The 20735-nt window shown below is 36.3% G+C and overlaps 2 protein-coding genes across 3 annotated transcripts; one reads left to right on the top strand and one right to left on the bottom strand.

Moving 5' to 3' along the window:
• The first annotated feature begins 502 nt into the window (after positions 1-502).
• Positions 503-4584, top strand: LOC104084754 (multiple organellar RNA editing factor 2, chloroplastic-like). The gene is made up of 4 exons (XM_009588708.4): positions 503-938; positions 2833-2930; positions 3042-3107; positions 4113-4584. Exons 1-4 carry the CDS (start codon positions 568-570, stop codon positions 4253-4255), a joined length of 678 nt encoding a protein of 225 aa, XP_009587003.1. The 5' UTR covers positions 503-567; the 3' UTR covers positions 4256-4584.
• A 701-nt stretch (positions 4585-5285) lies between these two features.
• LOC104084755 (protein NPGR2-like) lies at positions 5286-12039 on the bottom strand. 2 transcript variants are annotated; one of them, XM_070196425.1, is made up of 6 exons: positions 11517-12039; positions 10430-10690; positions 9816-10068; positions 7900-9113; positions 6213-6366; positions 5286-6060 (listed from the first exon to the last, which is right to left on the bottom strand). In XM_070196425.1, exons 2-6 carry the CDS (start codon positions 10667-10669, stop codon positions 5750-5752), a joined length of 2172 nt encoding a protein of 723 aa, XP_070052526.1. In that variant the 5' UTR covers positions 10670-10690; positions 11517-12039; the 3' UTR covers positions 5286-5749. The 2 variants fall into 2 exon arrangements, with proteins under 2 accessions (XP_070052526.1, XP_070052527.1); XM_070196426.1 differs by lacking the exon at positions 11517-12039 and having other exon boundaries at positions 9816-10091; positions 10430-10542.
• Between the last annotated feature and the right edge of the window lie 8696 nt (positions 12040-20735).

Genomic DNA, 20735 nt, shown 5'->3' with positions numbered 1-20735 from the left:
TACACTGCTCGTCGCAGTGGAATGGGTTGAATTGAAGCTGCAGCAGTAGCCATCGCTGGAGGATTTAAAGAATTTGATTTTAAAATCTTCGAGTAATCTAGAGGAGCTGGGTTGGAGTTAGTTGTTGTATGTTGTTGTGCAACGCTGGGGGAGGGCAGACCAGCCGGAAAAGCTGGTTGGTCGCCGGTCATTGTGGCCATTGAAGCCTAAAGCTCCAGCTTTGTCCGCGATGAATAGTGACGGTATTGTTTGGCACTGTTCACTGCTACAATGACGGCGTACACTTCTTTCGGGCAAATTCTTAGGGTTTAGTTACGGAGCAACATTTTGGATGTGTTTAGTACGGAGAAATATATTTTTCAATTTTTTATTTTTATTTTATAGCAATCAAACAAAATATAGCTTTCTTTGCTTATATAAACCAATTGAACTAATTTCTAAATTTTAAAAAAATGCTGAATAATGAGATAAAAGCTCATTTGAAAAGTATTTTCTTTAGTTAACTTCATTATTATCATTCTTTAAACCCACTATAAACCTTCCCCTTATCCCCTCTCTCCCACCACAATGATGGCTGGCACGGCAGCCGTTCCCTTCCCGTCGACCTCCGTATCTCTTGCCGGCAGCGAACTTTTCTTCACAACACCGAAACTCCGACCATCAAATCTCGTCGGCCGTCCGACATCCATCCGGGTCGGGGCTCCAAAGTCATGTCGGGTCAACACTATAACATGCAAAGCTAACCGGTCTGCATACTCGCCGTTGAACTCCGGGTCGAATTACTCCGGCGACCGCCCGCCTACTGAAATGGCTCCGCTTTTTCCCGGGTGTGATTATGAGCACTGGCTTATAGTTATGGATAAACCTGGAGGTGAAGGTGCTACTAAACAGCAGATGATTGATTGTTATATACAAACTTTGGCTAAAGTTGTTGGAAGGTAATCTTTGCTACTGGTTTCTAAATTTTATAGTTGAATTTTTTACAGCCGAGTCACATTAAGTCCAATTACAAAAATATAGGCAAAAATTGGAGAAGAAGAGTTTGTGATTACTTGAAAAGTTTTTGCTTAGAAAATATGATTTTTTTTTTTTTTTTTACAACTTGTAGTGTTAGATAGGCAAATATGAAAAGTTTTTGTGTAGAAAGATTGGAGAAGAAAGAGAGTTTTTGGAGAGCGGGTGCAAAAGATGAAAAATTTCTTCTACAAATGTAATGTTAGGATTTTCAAGAAATTGATCCAATACAAAACTACTTCTAGTATTATATAGGCAAAGAAAGAATGGAAGTATAATTAGGTCCAGCAATAAAACCCTACCTGACACTATGAAATGAGTAGTTTTTGGTTCAAAGAGTAACAAGAAGTTACTAATAAGTGGATGTTCCGGCACCTAAGTATGAGTCATACGCATTAGTTGACACATATAAGAGGTTTGAGTTCTAATACTTTTAATGAGGTTCAGTTCAAGGAACAAGTGTGTCAAATGTGATAAAGTCACTCGAAGAACTTCACCTAGATGAACATAGAAGGGGTGTCGCTTCGATTGAGAGGTTGAGCTACTCTCATAAATGCTCATGAATCTTGGTTGCCCATGGGCATGATAAAAGTGCTAAGCATGTTTGATTGAAAAGCAGGAATGAAATATTTATGTGTATAGTGCCATCGATGTTATCAAAAGGAATAACATGTTCAAAGCTATTATACTAATGAGATTTCAATATCGCCTTGTGATATTATACTAAGGTAATGTTTAAATCGACATATACATTATTCTATGCATAAATATAACTTGATCTGTAAGTCTTAATTTATATTTACACAAGCGGGGGATTGTTAGAATTTGTATAAATAAAATTAAATATCTTAAAAAGAAAAGGTGTCTTTTAAATAAAATGTGTATTATTTCATTCTTTGCCTATATAACTACAAGTAGTTTTGTATTTGGATTCAACTTCTTGAAAATCCTAACGTTAATTTTGTAGAAGAGAGTTTACTTCTTTTGCATCCTTTGTCCAAAAACTCTCTTTCTTCTCCAATCTTTCTGCACAAAAGATCAAACTGTGAGGTCTTGCTTTCCTAATAGAATTTCTCCACCATTTGCTTAGTGTAGAAATTCAAAGGCTTGTCATATCCACTAAAGCTATTTGCATTAATCCCGTAGCAATTTTGGAGAGGAGAGAGAGTAAATATCGCTTTTAATAAAGCGTTCATACGTGTTTCAAGCCTATGTATTTTGTGTTCTTCTTCATTTTTTTCCAGCAAGGGCAAAATCACATTTGGTCTATTGCACGCGGTTGTGCTTACATTAAGAGATTATTTTCACACATAGGAAAGTAGATGCATCACACATCCATTGCATTCCAATTATATATATAGTTGAAAGTTTTTTTAGTAATTAGTTCGTTAAAGGATATATAGAGGGCAGTGTCGAGTGGCCTACTGCATTTAGCTCGAGCTGTATATTTCTAAAAGTTGTTAAGAATATATGTTGGTATTGAGTTCACAGTTACGCCTACAGATAAATAGGCCCCTTGGGCTTTGGTCTAGTGGTAAGAGCGCATTACATAATGTGTGGGTTAGGCAAACAAAGGCTTGGTATTTAAGGGAGAAGAGTAGAGGGGCGGACCCATTATCCATTAAGTTTCAAACCCTGCACCATTGGTCCAAGGGGATTTTTCCGTTATAAAAAAATAGTGGTACTCCACTTGCTGGATTAAACTGTTGGATTGGCATTGTAGTATTAATTTTAGCCATGCTTTTTCAGATAGAAAGTAGTTTTGTAGACATTTCAAATGCTAAATTACCAGCTCTTGTTCTGAACTGTGATAACTAGTGAAGAAGAGGCCAAGAAGAGGATGTACAATGTTTCGTGCGAAAGATACTTCGGTTTTGGATGTGAGATTGATGAAGAGACATCGAATAAGCTTGAAGGTTAGTGGTTGGATCAATTTATTAATTCCAGAAGTGAGTAATCAAGTATGCTAGTCACAAACTCTCAATGTATGATCTATCTCAAAGTCTGTGTCCTTTGAAATCTGTCAGGTTTGCCTGGTGTTCTCTTTGTCCTACCAGATTCATATGTCGATCCAGAGAACAAGGATTATGGAGGTACATCTTTTTTCTTTTTAATTTGTTTTTGGTTTTTCTACTTCAGTGGTAACTGGTAACACCTGCTTGGCTAGATGCGCCTTTAGCCCTGCTTGCTATCTTGGATTCAAACTTACCCGTGATTGAGTTACCGTTTGATCGCAATTATTTGACATTGTTTTAAGATATTCCAATGGTTCCCACTCTGTCTCCAAGCTCTCTTGAAAATCATCGATTACTTGGCCAATGATAATAGTAGGCTGCTTAATGATGTACTGTGTTTTTGCAATTAAAAATTAGCTCAGAAGCCTCAAATTTGATCACCAGAGAGGAGAAGAAATCCCTCAGCATTTAGTAGTTATTAATTGTTTATCCACACATAGACTCCTCTCGAGAGGCATCATGGTGATGAACCTTATGTAGGATGGAACTATTTTGGTCATTAGTGGTTTATAGTGTTAATAGGAAAGAAGTTTGAACCACTTTGATCTGGTTGGCTTATCCCTATCCTTGCATGTGTTGCACGTGTAAACCTCTTTAGCCTGTTTCTTTTGATTACACTCTACTGTCAAGCGTCAATAACATCTTCATCGACCTTTACATAGAAAGTTCTTGCATCTCATTCCTTTATTTTTCTTCATTTCAGTTCTCAATTGTTCTGAATTATTGATCTATGAATAAAAAGGCTGAAAAGAAACAAACTTCTTTTGGTATTATGTTAGCAATCATGATTGCCTGTCCCTATCTCCTCGTCACATCTGTGTGTTTAGAAGATCCTTTTGTCTATGATTGATCAATCAATCAACTTTGCCTCAACCCTTTTGTGTATGCTAGGAAGTAAATATCCCGCTGCTTCTTATATTTTATGCTCAAACATTTGTAGCACCTTTGGTTCTTCCTGAGTATTTAGGCCTAGGGCCCGACAATGAAGAGTACTAGACATGGTTTATGGAAAATTGAAACAAGGACAATAATATGTTCTGAGGTTTGCATCCCTAACATTTTATCTAATCTGATGACTGTCAGCTGAGCTATTTGTGAATGGAGAGATAGTTCAAAGGTCACCTGAAAGACAAAGGAGAGTTGAGCCAGTGCCCCAGAGAGCTCAAGACAGACCCAGATATAATGACCGAACACGTTATGTGAGGCGTCGTGAAAACATGCGGTGAAGATTGATCTCTGTGTGATAGTACAACAACTACTACTGCTGCGCCTCAATCCCAAGCAAGTTGGGGCTCTATGTGATAGTTGTCCAACTTTTTTATCCTCGTTAGGGAAAAAGATTATATCATGGAAAGAGAATGTATTAGTTGTTCTTGTTTTCTATTGGTCTGAGCTAATGGAACACTTGATGATTTAGTTGGAACTCTTAAAAAAGTAGGCATTTAATAGTCAGTATGGCTCATAAAGGTCATTCATCTGTAAAGTCATTAGTCTTGTTTGTTTGCATTCTGATATTGTTTATCTTAAAGATTCTCCTCTCTTCTTCTGTGCCAAATTGTCCAGTTGCATATGTCCAAAATGGGAATAGCCGACGTCTATTAAGTATAAACAGCTTGTTTTCTCTTCCCCATGAGAATATAGCTCCAGCATAAGGGTATTAAGAAAAGGGATTTTCCAAGGATCTAAAACCGCAACGCCAAGAATGAGAAGGAGCCCTAAAGTTAATGAGTCTGGTGTGTATGCAATAATTCTTGATAATGTGACACAAACTGTAGTATGCTGTATTCAGGAGTACTATTTAGAAAGTGTACATACCCTATTAATTCTTGCTCTACGAAATCCTCAATGAATGCATTGGCAGGTGAAGGTGTTTTTAGTTTGACTGTTGTCGAGATGATTGTGGACTTGCTGTTAAGAAAAGATTTAACTTCTAACTTTACACTATCGATGTATACTAGCGCACATAAGAGTTAAAACTCGTTAAGAAATGTCCCATCAGGTGAAAACCATGAAAGATCAATGTTCATATTCAGGCCCAAAAAAAAAAAAAATAAATAAAATTATTTAGGTTATATCTCAATAGTTGGCGTGCAGAATAACCCAATAGTTGTGCTGTTAGATATTATCAGGTAGCAAGTGAAATAGTCGGATGCGCACAAGTTGAACAAGGTGCTGTCATACTACTGATGGTTTCATTCATAATTGTACTTGGACCATCATGCCCTTCCTCCCTGAAATTTTTAGCTACACATAATAGCCAGATAACACAACTAGTGTATTTGTTAAGTTAGGTCTTACAAAATACATTACACAAGATGGATACAAAGACAAGGTTAACTGATTCCTTAAGCTGAGTATTGCAAGATGTTGTATGGATAAACTTGTTTATGTAATATGTATCATTCTTGTGAGTTTCAGAACCACCTGTACATCCAAAGGCAAGAAAGTTTTGTAGAATACCATGTGCTATAGGAAGTAAGAGCCTACCATTTCGAACTCTATACTCCTCTCTTATCAGATCTAAAGAATAAACTTGCTCTTTTGACAAAAAATCTCTCCATTATGAATCATTTGGAAGCACCCCAACTTAAGCTTCAAAATCGTTAAATCTTCCCCTCGTGTCATTGAACTACAAGATCTTAGCTCCAAGAGATGAATATGATCGTTGCAGCAAGGTTGCGACTTGAACAATCTGTTAAAAAGTATGTACAAAAGAGTAGTCATCTGAACGGTTCAATTGGCTCAGTCTCTTGCAGAAGTATAGCTGCTTGAAAGCACTCGGCTGCTTCCATTGATGCACCTTCCTCTTTGTAAACCAGGCCAAGATTATGCCATGCAGAAGCACTCGTCCGATCAAGTCGTAGTGCTTCCATCAGAAAACTTTTAACAATCCCAGGAGAATGGTCACCTATCTGCCTAAGTGCCACTGCGGTTGATATTAGACTTGGAACGTGGCATGGATCAATAGCTAGAGCTTTCGTGTAATCTCTTAGTGCAGCTTTATAAAGGCCCTTCGACTGCTGAAGCAAACCTGCATAATATACTTCATCATCAATAACCTTTTTGCTTGCTTTCTCACGAATATAAGAGCAATAAAAATGTAACATCTGAGATACATGAAAATGATTTAGCATAGTAAGCACTAAGCAATGCATGAGGAGATAATGAGTGAAACATATCTACCAGAAATATACAATCTAGAAGCGGAATAACAACTAATGGCCTCGGATTTGGAAAGACAGATCTCTGCATCTTGCCGCTGAGATGATTTAATGTAGATGGAAGCAAGATCATGCCACATTTCCAGCTCCACAGTTCTATTGCGGTTTCCTTCCTCCTGTTACATAAATGAACATCAAACATTATAACTCCTTCCTTTTAACAAAAAATCATAATAATAATAATTTCCTGAGGGGTTAGAAAGGGGCAGCAAGCAAGACAATAGAAAGGGATTCGTAAAAAGAAGGTAGTTGAGTCAAAGCTGCAAGCCTTGGTTGCACATTAAAAGAGCAAAAAAAAGATGAAGATGAAAGCAGAGGATTAAGATCTGCTTAATTAAAAATTAAAACTCATGTTTGACTGGGCACGGAGTTTAAAAAAGAACAGAAAATTTTGAAACTTGTGGTCTAAAACAATCCATAGATATTTGTGTGGCTATAAATCATCTCATTACGGGTAAAATGGGGAGTTTGGCTTTTCAGGTAGCATGGTCTCCTCTTATCAATCACTGTCGCAAATCTCATCGTCAATGATTGGGTTAATAAATTCTATAGAACTTCATGATGGTGGATGAAATAACTTGCAAGCCAGAGCTAATAACTCGAATGTTCAAGTTAATGTACCAACTTCAATGAAACTTCATAGTATAATTTTTTTACCTTGAAACAAAACTCTATTCTAGGGAAAGAATCTACGCCACTTAAGATAATTTCTCCTACTACCAGCTCTCTAAGAAACTAAAGACTTAATTTTAATCCTTCCATAATCATGAAATATTGTCAGCCACACGTGGAGAATATAGCCAAAATATAAAAAATGCCTCCTACTTGTAAAAGACCCAAAGAAATTATAAATCCAACCTATCTCCACCTTCCTCCCCCAACTCCCCAAAAGTGAACATTTTATTTGTACCATATTGAAAATGTAGACAGTTAGGCAATTCATAACAATGACAATGAACAGACTTCTCTGGCTTCAACAGAGAAGAAAGGTCAGGCTTCAGAAACTCCCCCCAACACACACACAGAATCAAAATGTTTGCAAGAACAAAATTATTTCAATGTAGACTTTAATCTTGAATTCATCTCAAGGAAACATGTTTTTTTCTTTTCGATAACCAATAATTCCCGAGGGCTAGAGGCACACGGTTCGAGGCTAGGTGGACAATCCCCCCCACCCACTTAAATACCAGGCTTTTGTCTACAACAGGATTCGAAACCATGATTTGCGCCTAACCCACACATCTCAAGGAAACATGTTCTTGGAAGCTATAAGGCATGTATATATGTTCAGCTACAGCTCAGTTCTCTAGAACAAATCCATTGCATATATCCAAATCTTCCCCTCAATCAGGGAGCCTTATACACGCATTTAATCATTTAGGCTTTATCAACTATATGGGACTATTAATCTCTGCATTAAAGTTAACTCTATAGCTTTTCCATAGCCATATTTTTTTGTATTAACCGACACCATCCCGGACACATTTCTAGCTTGACAGCTGCCTCATCAACAAATGCTCTATAAGAAGCAGCTCAAATTCTACTCAGTTAGTCTAACATAGACTGTATAGTTATTTCATTCGCAACCAACATAGAGGATGATGAAGCTTTCTAGAAGATAGTCCACTTCATAAGGGCAATCGACTTACCTTGAGATTTTCCGCCAATCTAAAGCTTTTTCTCTGGATCTGAAGAACAGCAAGAAGCTGACGATATGTTTCTATTGCATTTTTCACTTGGCCTTGTGCAATTTGGAGCTTAGCTTTGGTTCTCAACAGTTCTCCCTGATCCCACTTTCCGCTCTGATCTAGAGCTGCATCAATGATAGTTTCGGCTTCCGGAAACTGCTTTTGAGCTGATAACACCCGAGCCAACAGCATCCACCCTTTCAGAGTAGAGCCACCTTCCAATTTAAGCAAGCACTTAGCATAATGGAGTGCAGTATCCAACTTCCTTTGCTCGGCATTTTCTACACAAAGATGGTAAATGACGTTGGAGTCATTCATCGTTGTCAGTTTTCCAGCGGATTCCAAGGATTGAAGTGCCTCTGATTGCATCTTAACCCTCTCAGAATCTTTCAAAACCGCTCTAGACTGTGTTGAAAGTGAAAGACCTAAGACATAGTTTGCAACACCAATCAGCCGATCACATCTTCCTTGCAATCTTTCGATAGCTCGGCGAGCAAAATTTATGCCATCTCCTGCATACTCTAAGCTTTCAGCACAGATTTTTGAAGCCAGCAATAAACCTGGAACACAAGTGGGATCCTCGGCACTACTCAATAGTTTCCGCAACAAGTTCAAGGCGGTAAAGTTATCTCCTCCTCCGTAATAACAGAGAGCTAAGATATGATACCGTTCACGTTGATCTATATTCCTAGGAAGCAACTCTTCTACTTGGTTAGCCAGAGCCGTTAGGCCATCTGAGATAGATAATGCATATGAGAGATGGTCAAGAATCGAAGGATCCCACTCTATACTTTGTAGAGTAACCTTTCTCAATAAAATCATTAAGAGAAGAATGGCCTCTTCAATATTAGTTCTGGGAACAAATGAACTGTCCATTTGGAATCTGAGACTAGGGGGAATGTATTCACTTCCACTATATAGAAGAAAAATGGAAAACTCTTTTTGAATCTTTGCATTAGTTTGGACATCAAGATTCCACTGATGAAGAAGAGCTCGGCGGTATGATATAATTGCTTCCCGTGGAGAATCTGCGAGTATCCATAATTGGGGAAGCAGCTCAACAGTGTTGCTGAGAGTTTCCTGTAATTTACAGTCAGCACCAAAGTTTTCAGGCAAGCCTTCTGGTAATGAAGATTCAACAATGTCCAGAATAACAGTGCACGATTGAGCAGCTTCTGCAAAAATATTTGGGGAATGCATCAGATAAAGATAAAACCCGCAGTTTCTAGGCTTTCAGGTTCACATAATTCCTTATCATATTGTGTGCACAATCACATGTAGACATGGCAGAATAAAAATGTACAAACGCTGCCTCAGGAGGCAGATAGAGATGTGCGCATGTAGGGTAGCTCAGAAGCAAGGAAAAGCGTTTCTCATACTACCCCAAAAGTGAAAAATCTAACTAAAAAGCCAAATTATGAAATTTACCAGGTCATCTCGAAAATTAACACTCGTGATTTAAAAGAAAAAGTAAGACCAAACAATGAACTTAACAAGCACTAGCAATCAACAAAAACAGAAAATAATTTGCATTGTTCAATGGAAGGCCCAGAGGATGGATACAGTACTGCAAGAGAGGTAGTGCAAATTTTAACAGAGTTGAACAGAACTCGTACACATAAAAACGTTTGCAAAGACACCTGATGAATAGCATAACACACTAATTTCAGCATACTGACCAAAGTTGTCGTAACTGAAAATGACTGTCAAATTGAAACACCTAAACAAAGATATTATAACAACTACTATGCAACAATGGCAAGCTTGTTGGGGTCAGCTATATGAATTGTCATAATTCATTTCCTCTATTTGGACCTATGCAAGCAAATATATCGATTACGAAAAATGAACTGAAAGACTACTACGTATAGTCTAACCTTTACACCTCCCAAGAACCTGCAACGATTTTGCTTTAAGAAAGACTGCTTCCAGGAGCAAACTCACAGCATGTATTGACATTGGTGATTTATCATACTTCTGTGAACGTCTCTTTTTAGTTCGAGCTCTTATGGCAAGGGTGACTTTGATTTTAGTAGTCACTGAGGCAATATCTATTCCTTCAAACACATGTAGAGCAGCCTCTATATTTCCCTTTTGGTACTCATATCTTCCAAGCAATGCCCTTGCTTCCTAGAAAGTAGATAATAGTTTAACTGTCACAGATGAATAATTCCAATACAGTCAAACCTCTTTATCCGGACATTTTTTGGCTGCTATAGCGAAATGCTGATATAAAGAATATATATAATATAACATAAAATAAAAAATAGGTTCCAAAGAAAACTTGGTTAGAGTAAAATGTTGTTATAGAGGATGACTGTTATAAAGAGGTCTGACTGTACATGCCAATCAAAACGTGAAATAATTTAGGATGAGATGCTACACAAAAGGCAAACTTAACATGGCAATATTGTAGGGAGAGAGAGAGAGAGAGAGAGAGAGAGAGAGAGAGAGAGAGAGAGAAATACGAGCAAACTTTTGTGATTGGTACCTCATAATTCAAAGCACCACTCTCGCGCAAAGATGATTCAGCTTCTTCAATATCACCAATATCTGGCTTTTGTTCAGCTTCTCTGGCTCTTGATGAACGGAGACGTGCTGTGTAATCCTCAGTCGCAAGGGATTCATCCCTGTCATCTATCTGTAATTGTTCCCCCGAGCAGAAACACTTCATTATCTTCCTCAACTTCAAACTTCTGCGAGCCTTCCCCGGATTATTATCATTCTTCATATAACGAGCCCTCTCAGAATGCTTTAAAACAATCAGAAACACCAACAACAATGAATTTAACTCGTTTGCCCAAAAAATACAAAAACTTACAGTTCTCTTGAATTGTGACATTTCATATGATTCATAATCATGGATAATCAATCTAAAAGGATAACTAAATTCATATGAAGAACATCATTGTTTACAAAACTCCACATGTTTACTAGTAGATTTTAGCCAAGTGTCGAAATTTCTTTCGAAACCAAGAACTAGTCCGGAACAACTCAACTTCATACCCCCCCCCTTATCCCCCCCCCCCCCCCCCCAAAAAAAAAAAGGAAAAGAAAAGGAAAAAGGGAGCTTTAGGCCAAAAATAGTAAAGCTTCAACCCCCAATGACACACAATTCTATATTAGCTCTATATACAAGAACCCCTACTCATACTCTTTCTCTGTCCCTTAATGCTCTAATAATCAATGAAATTAGAGTTCCACTTTAAATTACAAAAAAGGAAAAGAAACAAAGAAAAAATAGCTTTTCAACATCCATATTAACTAGCTGAGTTGGGCCCAGTTCAGATATTACTAGTAGCTATCCGGTGTAATAATCGAGCTGCATGCAAGATGACTCAACCATACAGTTATCATACAAAAATTACCACCATCATATTAACAAAACAGAATTCCAAACAACACAGTAATGATGATGGTTAAAGGAACTCATAACTAAAAGGATTAAAGTAGAACCAACTATTAAGCAATAATTAGAAGCATAAAATAAAGGATGAACAAATTCAGGACCCATCAATTTACACCAACTACCATTTGACAAGTAAAGATAGATAGAGAGAGGGGTTAAAGAATCATACTTTTCATTATTTGTAGAATAACAGAACAAAGCCCTGCCCATCTTTTTCTATTTGCAAATCAAAACTCCAATAACAAAACCCCTCCTTTTATCTTCTCTTTTTTTCAATTCTTTTGTAAATTCACAGAAGTCTCTGAATTGAATTGTGATCAACGAAAATTTCAACAAAACATCAAACCAAACACCCTTTTCTCAATTTTCTCTCGCTTTCTTCTCTTTTAATAAAGTTCTCAACTTTGTAAAAATTCACAGTCTTTGAAAACCTAATGATTTGCGTCTGTGTTAAAAAGCTTAAAAATGGGTTTTTGAATGAAAATCAGAATCCCCCCAAAAAAGAACTTGAAAATATTCTTGCCTTTTTTGGGAAATTTCTCTGCTTTGTATATAATTGTAATTTGGTTTTTTTATGGGGTTTTGCGTGGAATCAAAACAAAAGAACTGGAAAAACGCGGGTGGCAATGAAAGCGTGAAGGAGAAGATTTGTTATATTATTTACTACTGTGAGGAAGGATATGGAGGGATTGAAAATAGAATAAAGTAAAAAGTAGTGGTGGGATTTGGAAAAGAAGACTTGTATGTGGGACCAATATGGAATTTAATAAACTTTCCGTAAGGCCAAGTTTCTGCCACATGGAAGTTGGAGCAGTGGAATTACATTTTCCATGCACTTATTTGTACGTAAGAAAACAATACTTTTTAAATATTTCAGACTGACAAAATATCTTTTTAAGATGAAGTAGTAACTGACAAATTTGGAATGATTTTATAGAATAAAAAATAATTTACGTTCAGATATGAGTCACAATTTAAAATTTTAATGTCTTCGACATTTAATTTATACTTACATCTAGGGCGATGAAATTCTAAGATTTTTACTTCCTATTTTAAATTGATGATTACTTTAGATTAATTGACATATGTATATTTAATTAATCTTTTCCGCTAAGCCATGCTGGTGTCTCCGCCACTCCACTATGTCCAATTAACGAGACAACATTATTATTCTTTCATCTGGTGAACAACAATTACTATTATTACTTCTTAGTCCTAGATAAACTGAGATCCACGTTATAAATTTTTACTGTTTCATTTAAACTCAATTTATGTCTTCATCATACAAAATAAAAAATAAATTGTATAGTAATAATAATAATAATAAAAGATCTCTAAAATGTATTTTCAGTAGTACATATCGCCTAAATGGATCATAGAGCTGCCAATAGGGTTGAGATATGGCCTTTGCAAAGGTATATGGTTAAAAAAGATGGATTTCTTTTTTTATTGTGTCCTAACTTTAGCTAAGTCTACATTAATTTTAAAGATTTTTACGTCTTTTGAGACAATTTCCTTTCATGTGATTTAAAATCTATCACATCACGTTTTAGCACATTCACTCACTATAATTTCACACCTACATATCAGTGCATTTGTAAGTCGATGCATGACATGACCAAACCATCTCAAGCGACACTATCTTATTTATTTTCACCCTGCATACTGGTGTAGACCCAGTTGCCACTGTTATGCACATCAATATCACAACACAATAACAACTCGCACCACAAGTGCCCCAGGCAAACCATCTCTTGCCAAAATCAATAATACCAAAATTACCGCAACATATAGCCCACGTGGGCACACAATGTGAATATGAACCTCAATAATAAGAAAATGAATGAGAATTACTCGACAAGGAAAGATATTTCAATAATCAACAACTTCAACCTCAATGTGATAATGAATTTCATAACTTCAACTTCAATAACTCAAAATGAAGATATTCCCACGAAAAGGCATCTTCCAATTCAATTGTATGGCATTTTAACAACGAAAAAGAAAGTGTGGAATAGCAGCTACGTCAAAATACATGAGAATAATTCAACTTGAAGTGACATCATGGAATAATAACTTCAAATGAAAATAACTCTGATCCACAATTAAAAGGCACATGACAATAAGAGAGATAACAACATCAATTGAGGCATATAAAAGCATGTTTGACAATAAAAGATAGAGCATGTGATAACAACATCAAGTAAAGCATGTAAGAGCAATTTAATAATGAAAAATATAACATGATATTACAATTTCTAATTAAATGCATGAAAGAGCCTAAGAATGTAATCCCGTTAAAATACCATACATAAATCCGTGTACACAATAGTAATCTCGTGTACACATCTTTTACATAATTCAAATAACAAAAATTAACCCAAGTCGGACTAGTGTAGACCCACTTACCACTGTTATGGAAACTCCTATGTATCTTCTTTTACTATTTTCATGCCAGTGACTAATTCATATATATCTTTTATGATATTTATATATTTAATATGAATTCCTTTCTTTCTCATCATCCACCAAAGGATCTTTCGTGGTCTGTGTGATTGCTTTAAATCTGGCAACCTCAAGGTTAGTATATTAAACTATTCGGTGAAAAGAAGGAGAAAATATACCTTTGTCAATGCATTTGGTGAGAGATGTTCGGATAGATACTTCGTACTAAACAAAGTACTGGGCCTCAAAGAAAAAATGTCAGAAAGGTTTGGTATTTTTATTCACATTTGATGTTGTGACTTATGGGCTAACTTGTCACAATTTAGTCAAAGTATCCTACAAAGATACTCCCGAGAGCCATAAGTGTGAGCACCTAATTTTTGATTATATTTAAATTTTTATCACCTTCTACTATGTAAATATTTTTAAAATTTAATATATATATTTTTTAGTTTTGTTACACTTATACATATATATATATATAGAAAAAATTATTAATAATTTAAAAGGTCAATTATTACTATTAGTATTATTTTTATTATTATTTTTATCTTTATTTTTTAAATAAAATGAATTAAAAACCGAAAATAAATAAAAATTAATTATTATTATTTTTTATTTTTTATTTTAAAAAAAAATAAATTTCGGATGGGAATTAAAAAATAGAAAAAGTAAAAATATAAAATTAAAAAGTAAAAGTAAAAGTAGGTAGAAATTGTTTAATAAAAAAAGTAAAAGAATAACATAGCCTCATGCCGGATCCCTAGTAGGAACGTTTATTTGTATCACGTGCATTTGACTTTGGGGACTCAACATAGGGATTGGGTCCGTCTAGGACACGTGTACCCAATATATTGGACCATCTTGATGCATTTTACGTGCTATTTGTGCATATGATTGTTTCGGCTTGCATGTTGACCGGCTTCTAGAATAGGGAAATGGAACCAAGAAAAAGCAAAGAGTGAGGTAAAAAAAATAAATAATAATAAAAAAAATTACCCGGTTTTAAAAATCCAGGTATTTGAAAAATACTGAAACTCTGAAAAAAAAGAAGTCATTTTCAAAATAAGTCGTGTTTTCCTATTGCTCCAAAACCTACCGAACTACGCGGGTCTGATTCTCACCGGATGTGAGATACGTAGGCAAACCTCATCGGTTCCGGCCCCAATTTTCAAAAATTCAAAAAATATTTTCCTTTAATTCCTTCTTTATAAGTTTTTCTTTGACACATAAAATCCAAAAATTTTCCTTCTTTTATAGAAATTTTTCTTTTGGAATTTGTTTTTTATAAAAAAAAGTCAAAATTTAGAAATATTTTTCTTTAATTCATTCTTTAGAAGTTTTTCCTTAGAAAATCCCAAATAAATAAAAATTTAAAACCAAAAAAAAAAATCCTAATAGAAGTCTTTCATTTGAAAAAAGAAACAAATCAATTCAAAATCCAAAAATATTCTCTACCTTTTTTTTAGAAGTCTTTCTCCCAAAATATTTTTTTAAAAAAATTCAAAATAATATTTTCTTTCTTTTCAAAAATTCTCAAAAAAGAAGAAGAAAGAAATCGAAATCAAAAAAAAAATTCTTTCTTCTTTATAAGTCTTTCGAAAAAAATATTTCAAAATCCAGAAAAAAAGAGTTAGTTTATTTACTTTATTCTTAATCTTCCCGAACTACGCAAGATGTGATTCATGCGGCGTCATGATACGTAGGCAATCCCCATCGGATTCGATCATTGAAATCAAATAAATTGAGTGAAAAAATAAAGAGAAGAAAGAACAAGAAAAAAAGAGTGACAAAAATAACAAAAACAAAAAAAAGAGCGAAAAAAATAAAAATAAAAATAAAAAATAAAAAGAAAGAAAAAAGCAAGAGTGAAAAATCCAAAAAGAGAACTTTGTGTCCAGATTGACAAAGAAAACCGCGGAATATTTTTGTGAATATGCTGTCATATGGCGCCGAGCAAGCCGCTAGGGGAAAGCCTCCAATGGACGAAACAGAAATGGTTACGGTCTTCCTACAGGCCCAAGAGGCGAACTACTTCCAAAACATGATGTCTGCTATGGGTAATCCGTTCGCCGAAGCTATCAAAATTGGGGAGATGGTCGAAAATGGTTTAAAAACGGGCCAAATCTTAAGTCATGCTGCCTTTAAGGCCACATCACAAGTCGTTCAGAGTGGTTCAGAGGGCTTGATGAACAGAAATTGGAGAGATGAGGAATTTGATACGGCACTGAAGGCCCTTACAGCCCTTGCCGAGACAGAGAAAAAACCAAAAATGGTCACCAAGCCTAAAAGTTCCCTATTAGACGGGAGTCTTAGTAGCCAGTCTTGCTATCCTTTCTGCATCCGGATTATCTCAGGGTGCGATCCGGATGTTTTACTTTATTGTCTTACTTTCCGGTGTAAACTCTTCTATCTTTAAAATTCAAAAAAAAAATAAAATAATTGAAATAAAAAAAAAAGAACAAAAATTAAATGAAATTAATATTTTATTATCTAAGAATGTCTATTTTTTTTTTAATCTTGTCACTTTTCTTATTCTCTTTTCAGTTTTGATTCATGCAGATTTTAATAACATGACATGCTTGCGGACTTCATGACTAGATCCTAAAACTCTGTCAGACTTCGAAATAATGAATCAAGAAGCAGAATGCAATGAAAATGAGGTTAAGGAAATAAAACAAAAAATCGGAACAGTATGAGAATAAGCCTATGCCAAGCCCGATTGAAACCTGCAGAAGTTGAAATTCCCTCTCTCCGGGTCATTGTCAAAGCCGAGATTGAGGATAAAGATTGGGTCACGAACCGATTGGAACAATTGACACTAATTGATAAAAAATGATTGGCCACAATTTGCTACAGGCAGTTGTACCAACAAAGAATAGCCCGTGTCTATAACAAGAAAGTGTGGCCCATGAAATTTGAAATAGAACAACTCATTGTGAGATGTATCCTCCCACCTCATGAAGAAGCTAAAGAAAAATTGGCTCCAAATTGGAAAGGTCCATATATTGTAACGAGAGTACTGCAAAAGAGAGTGTTGTACCTGGGATGCAACAAAGGAAATGTCCCTGAAACAACTGTCAACGCGGATGTAGTCAAAAGGTACTATGTTTGACCCTCTATGTGGCATTAATGTTCTTTGATTGGGATGAAGAAGGCTTTCATTATCGCTATCCAAACATCATTAACCCTTTTGCTAACCATTTTGAGTCGGTTACCTTTCTTTGATTACCCTCTTTGGAACATGAAGATGTTATTTAAAAAAAAAAAAAGAAACAAGAAAGAAAAAAGAGAAGAAAAACAAAACAAAGATGAAAAAAAAAGAGAAAGAAGAAGAAAAAGAAAAGAAAACAAAAATCCAAATAAGTTCATGTTCCTTGAACTATGTTCGACTTGATTTCGAAAGGATACGTAGGCAGCCTCTCTCTGGGGTTCAGTTACACTAAAACAAAAACCTAAATTCCCTCAAAAGTGAAACTGGGGCAGATATTATAATGGTTTGGCGATGGTTTTGTCTGAAAAGTTCTAAAGTTGTAATTCAATCCAAATCCTTTTTACCCAAATTCTTTTTAAGTCCTTCCGATCAATCGGCAAAGAGATTCAAAATGGGAGAATACAGTTACTCGGATCTGATACAACAAAATGAGAAAAATAAAATGAGAGAGTCTTATTGGTGAAAACCTCACGGGCACCATAAGACGATGGTAAGCAGAGAAATTCGAAAATGAGAGAGTCTTGTTAGTGAAAACTCACAAAGAGCACTATAAGGCGATGGTGAGAAGAGAAATGAGAGAGGCCAGCTGGTGAAAACCCGCAAAGGGCACCACTGATCGAAAAGAGGATCCTCACAGTCACTGGTATCGACACAGTCCTGGGCAAAGTTTCTCAGTCTCAAAGCAAGAGTTGTGATGAATTTCCGAGAGTTGGACGGTTTACACAGATCAGGCATCTAGTCCAAAAGGCATGTCATGTTCATTGAAGTCTGTATACACTCCAGATAAGTCCTTCTTTCTTTTCCCCGAAAGGGATACCTCTTGTCTAAATTTATTTGTCCATTCCATTGTTTGCTTTTCTTTGAATCCTTTTCGGTTTAACTCTGTTCTGAAACTAAGACAAAGAAGGGAAAGCAGGACTGATTTACAGGGTTCTCACTTGATACAAGCCAATATGCAAAAGAAAAGGCACCCAATCTCGGCAAGGGCATCAAGTTGACTCCAACTGGCCATGTTGCTCGATGTTTCGAAATCAAAAACTGTTGAAAGAGGAAATTCAAAGTCAAATGCCCACAAGGGCAAAATAAAAGTTGAAAAGGTTAAGTCCCATGTGACTAACCATCATGGCAAAGTCCGAAAAAGCCAGAGGTTCTCCGAGGTTAGAAATGCAATCGATATTTAGGAAACAACCAGTTGCAACTGAAAGAACCAAGACCAAGTGACTGAAACAATCAAGGCCACAAAACCAACTACCGTTTCAAACTGACAAATTGTTCTTTGTTTGAAAAAAAAATAGGGAAACAGGTGCAATCCAAAAGCAACCTTGCAAGAAGCAGGTGCAACCAAAACGAAATTACGCAAAGGCTAGAAATAGTTTTGCAACAACTACTGCAAAAGGGAAGTCTTCTCCAAACTCTTTCCTGCATTTTACTCATTATCTTAAAAAAATATATATGAAATTAAAAAGAAAGAAAAAAAAATCATGGTAGTATAGGGTCTCCAATCCCTAGCTGCGTTTTCCAACATAGGATTTTCACTCCCTAGTTGATTTTATTTTAGACATAGGGTCTCAACTCTCTAGTCGCTTTTCCAACATAGGGTATCCACTCCCTAGTTGATGATTATTTTAGATATAGGGTCTTCACTCCCTAGTATGCTTTTCCAACATAGGGTTTCCACTCCCTAGTTGATTTTATTTTAGACATAGGGTCTCCACTCCCTAGTCTCTTTTCCAACATAGGGTCTCCACTCCCTAGTGGATATTTTTAGACATAGGGTCTCCACTCCATAGTCTGTTTTTCCAACATAGGGTCTCCACTCCCTAGTTGATGAATATTTTAGACATAGGGTCTCCACTCCCTAGTCGTCTTTTCCAACATAGGGTCTCCACTCCCTAGTTGATTTTATTTTAGAATAGGGTCTCCACTCCCTAGTCTCTTTTCCAACATAGGGTCTCTACTCCCTAGTTGATGTTTTTAGACATAGGGTCTCCACTCTCTAGTTGATGATTATTTTAGACATAGGGTCTCCACTCCCTAATCTGCTTTTCCAACATAGGGTCTTCACTCCCTAGTTGATTTTATTTTAGACATAGGGTCTCCACTCCCTAGTTGCCTTTTTCAACATAGGGTCTCCACTCCCTAGTTGATTTTATTTTAGACATAGGGTCTCCACTCCCTAGTTTCTTTTCCAACATAGGGTCTCCACTCCCTAGTTGATGTTTCAAACATAGGGTCTTCACTCCATAGTTGATGATTATTTTAGACATAGGGTCTCCACTCCCTAGTCTGCTTTTCCAACATAGGGTCTCCACTCCCTAGTTGATTTTATTTTAGACATAGGGTCTCCACTCCCTAGTCTCTTTTCCAACATAGGGTCTCCACTCCCTAGTTGATGTTTTTAGACATAGGGTCTCCACTCCCTAGTCTGTTTTTCTAACATAGGGTCTCCACTCCCTAGTTGATGATTATTTTAGACATATGGTCTCCACTCCCTAGTCTGCTTTTTCAACATAGGGTCTCCACTCCCTAGTTGATTTTATTTTAGACATAGGGTCTCCACTCCCTAGTTTTTTTTCCGACATAGGGTCTCCACTCCCTAGTTGATTGATATTTTAGACATATGGTCTCCACTCCCTAGTCTATTTTCCAACATAAGGTCTCCACTCCCTAGTTGATGATTTTCCAACATAGGGTATCCACTCCCTAGTTGATGATTTTCCAACATAGGGTATCCACTCCCTAGTTGATGATATTTTAGACATAGGGTCTCTACTCCCTAGTCTCTTTTCAAACATAGGGTCTTCACTCCGTAGTTGATAATTTTTTAACATAGGGTCCCCACTCCCTAGTTGATGATTTTTAGACATAGGGTCTCCACTCCCTAGTTTATTTTCCAACATAGGGTCTCCACTCCCTAGTTTATTTTTCAACATAGGGTCTCCACTCCCTAGTTGATGTTTTTAGACATAGGGTCTCCACTCCCTAGTCGCTTTTGCAATATAGGGTCTCCACTCCCTAGTTGATATTATTGTAGATATAGGGGCTCCATTCCCTAGACATCTTTTTCAATATAGGGTCTCCACTCCCTAGTTGATTTTATTTTTGACATAGGGTCTCCACTACCTAGTCGCTTTTTTCAACATAGGGTCTCTACTCCCTAGTTGATTTGATCTTAAATGCAGGGTACATAATTCCCCGATATCTTTGCCAACATAGGGTATCCCATTCCCTGGCCACATTTTCCCAACATAAGGTACACCAATCCTTAGTTGAGACATCCTTTTGACAACAAAAGAACACAATCCCAAAAAAAAAAAAACACATGACATTTTCAGGGTACACCACTCCCGACCTTAGAATTTTGTTACAATAACTCACAAAATTTTTCTAGTGCAAACTGGGGCAGAAAAATTTTGTTCGATTGTTTGTTTTGGTATCTGAGTAGGTTTTACCTCGAGGCACAGGGTTCGAGATGACCAAAAGAAGAAGTCTCAATTCAAAATAAAAGAAAAGAAAAAAAATAAGTGAATCCAAAATGCAAAAGCAATTTAAAAGATGTGGAATGCTAAGACATGACTGAAGCCACGAGCATTGGAGTTCCGGTTTGATTAAAAGAAGCTATAGAACAATGAACTAGAACCTACAACTAGCGAGCATCAAGGTTTAGATCAGAGTCTGCATGAAGAACCAGTCAAGACTCAAGATCAAGTTTCTGAAGACTCATAGATA

This window comes from Nicotiana tomentosiformis, chromosome 2, assembly GCF_000390325.3.
Source record: "Nicotiana tomentosiformis chromosome 2, ASM39032v3, whole genome shotgun sequence".
Lineage (NCBI taxonomy): Eukaryota > Viridiplantae > Streptophyta > Magnoliopsida > Solanales > Solanaceae > Nicotiana > Nicotiana tomentosiformis.
Note: the sequence above shows the minus strand (reverse complement) of the source record. Positions and strands in the feature narration are given on the sequence as shown.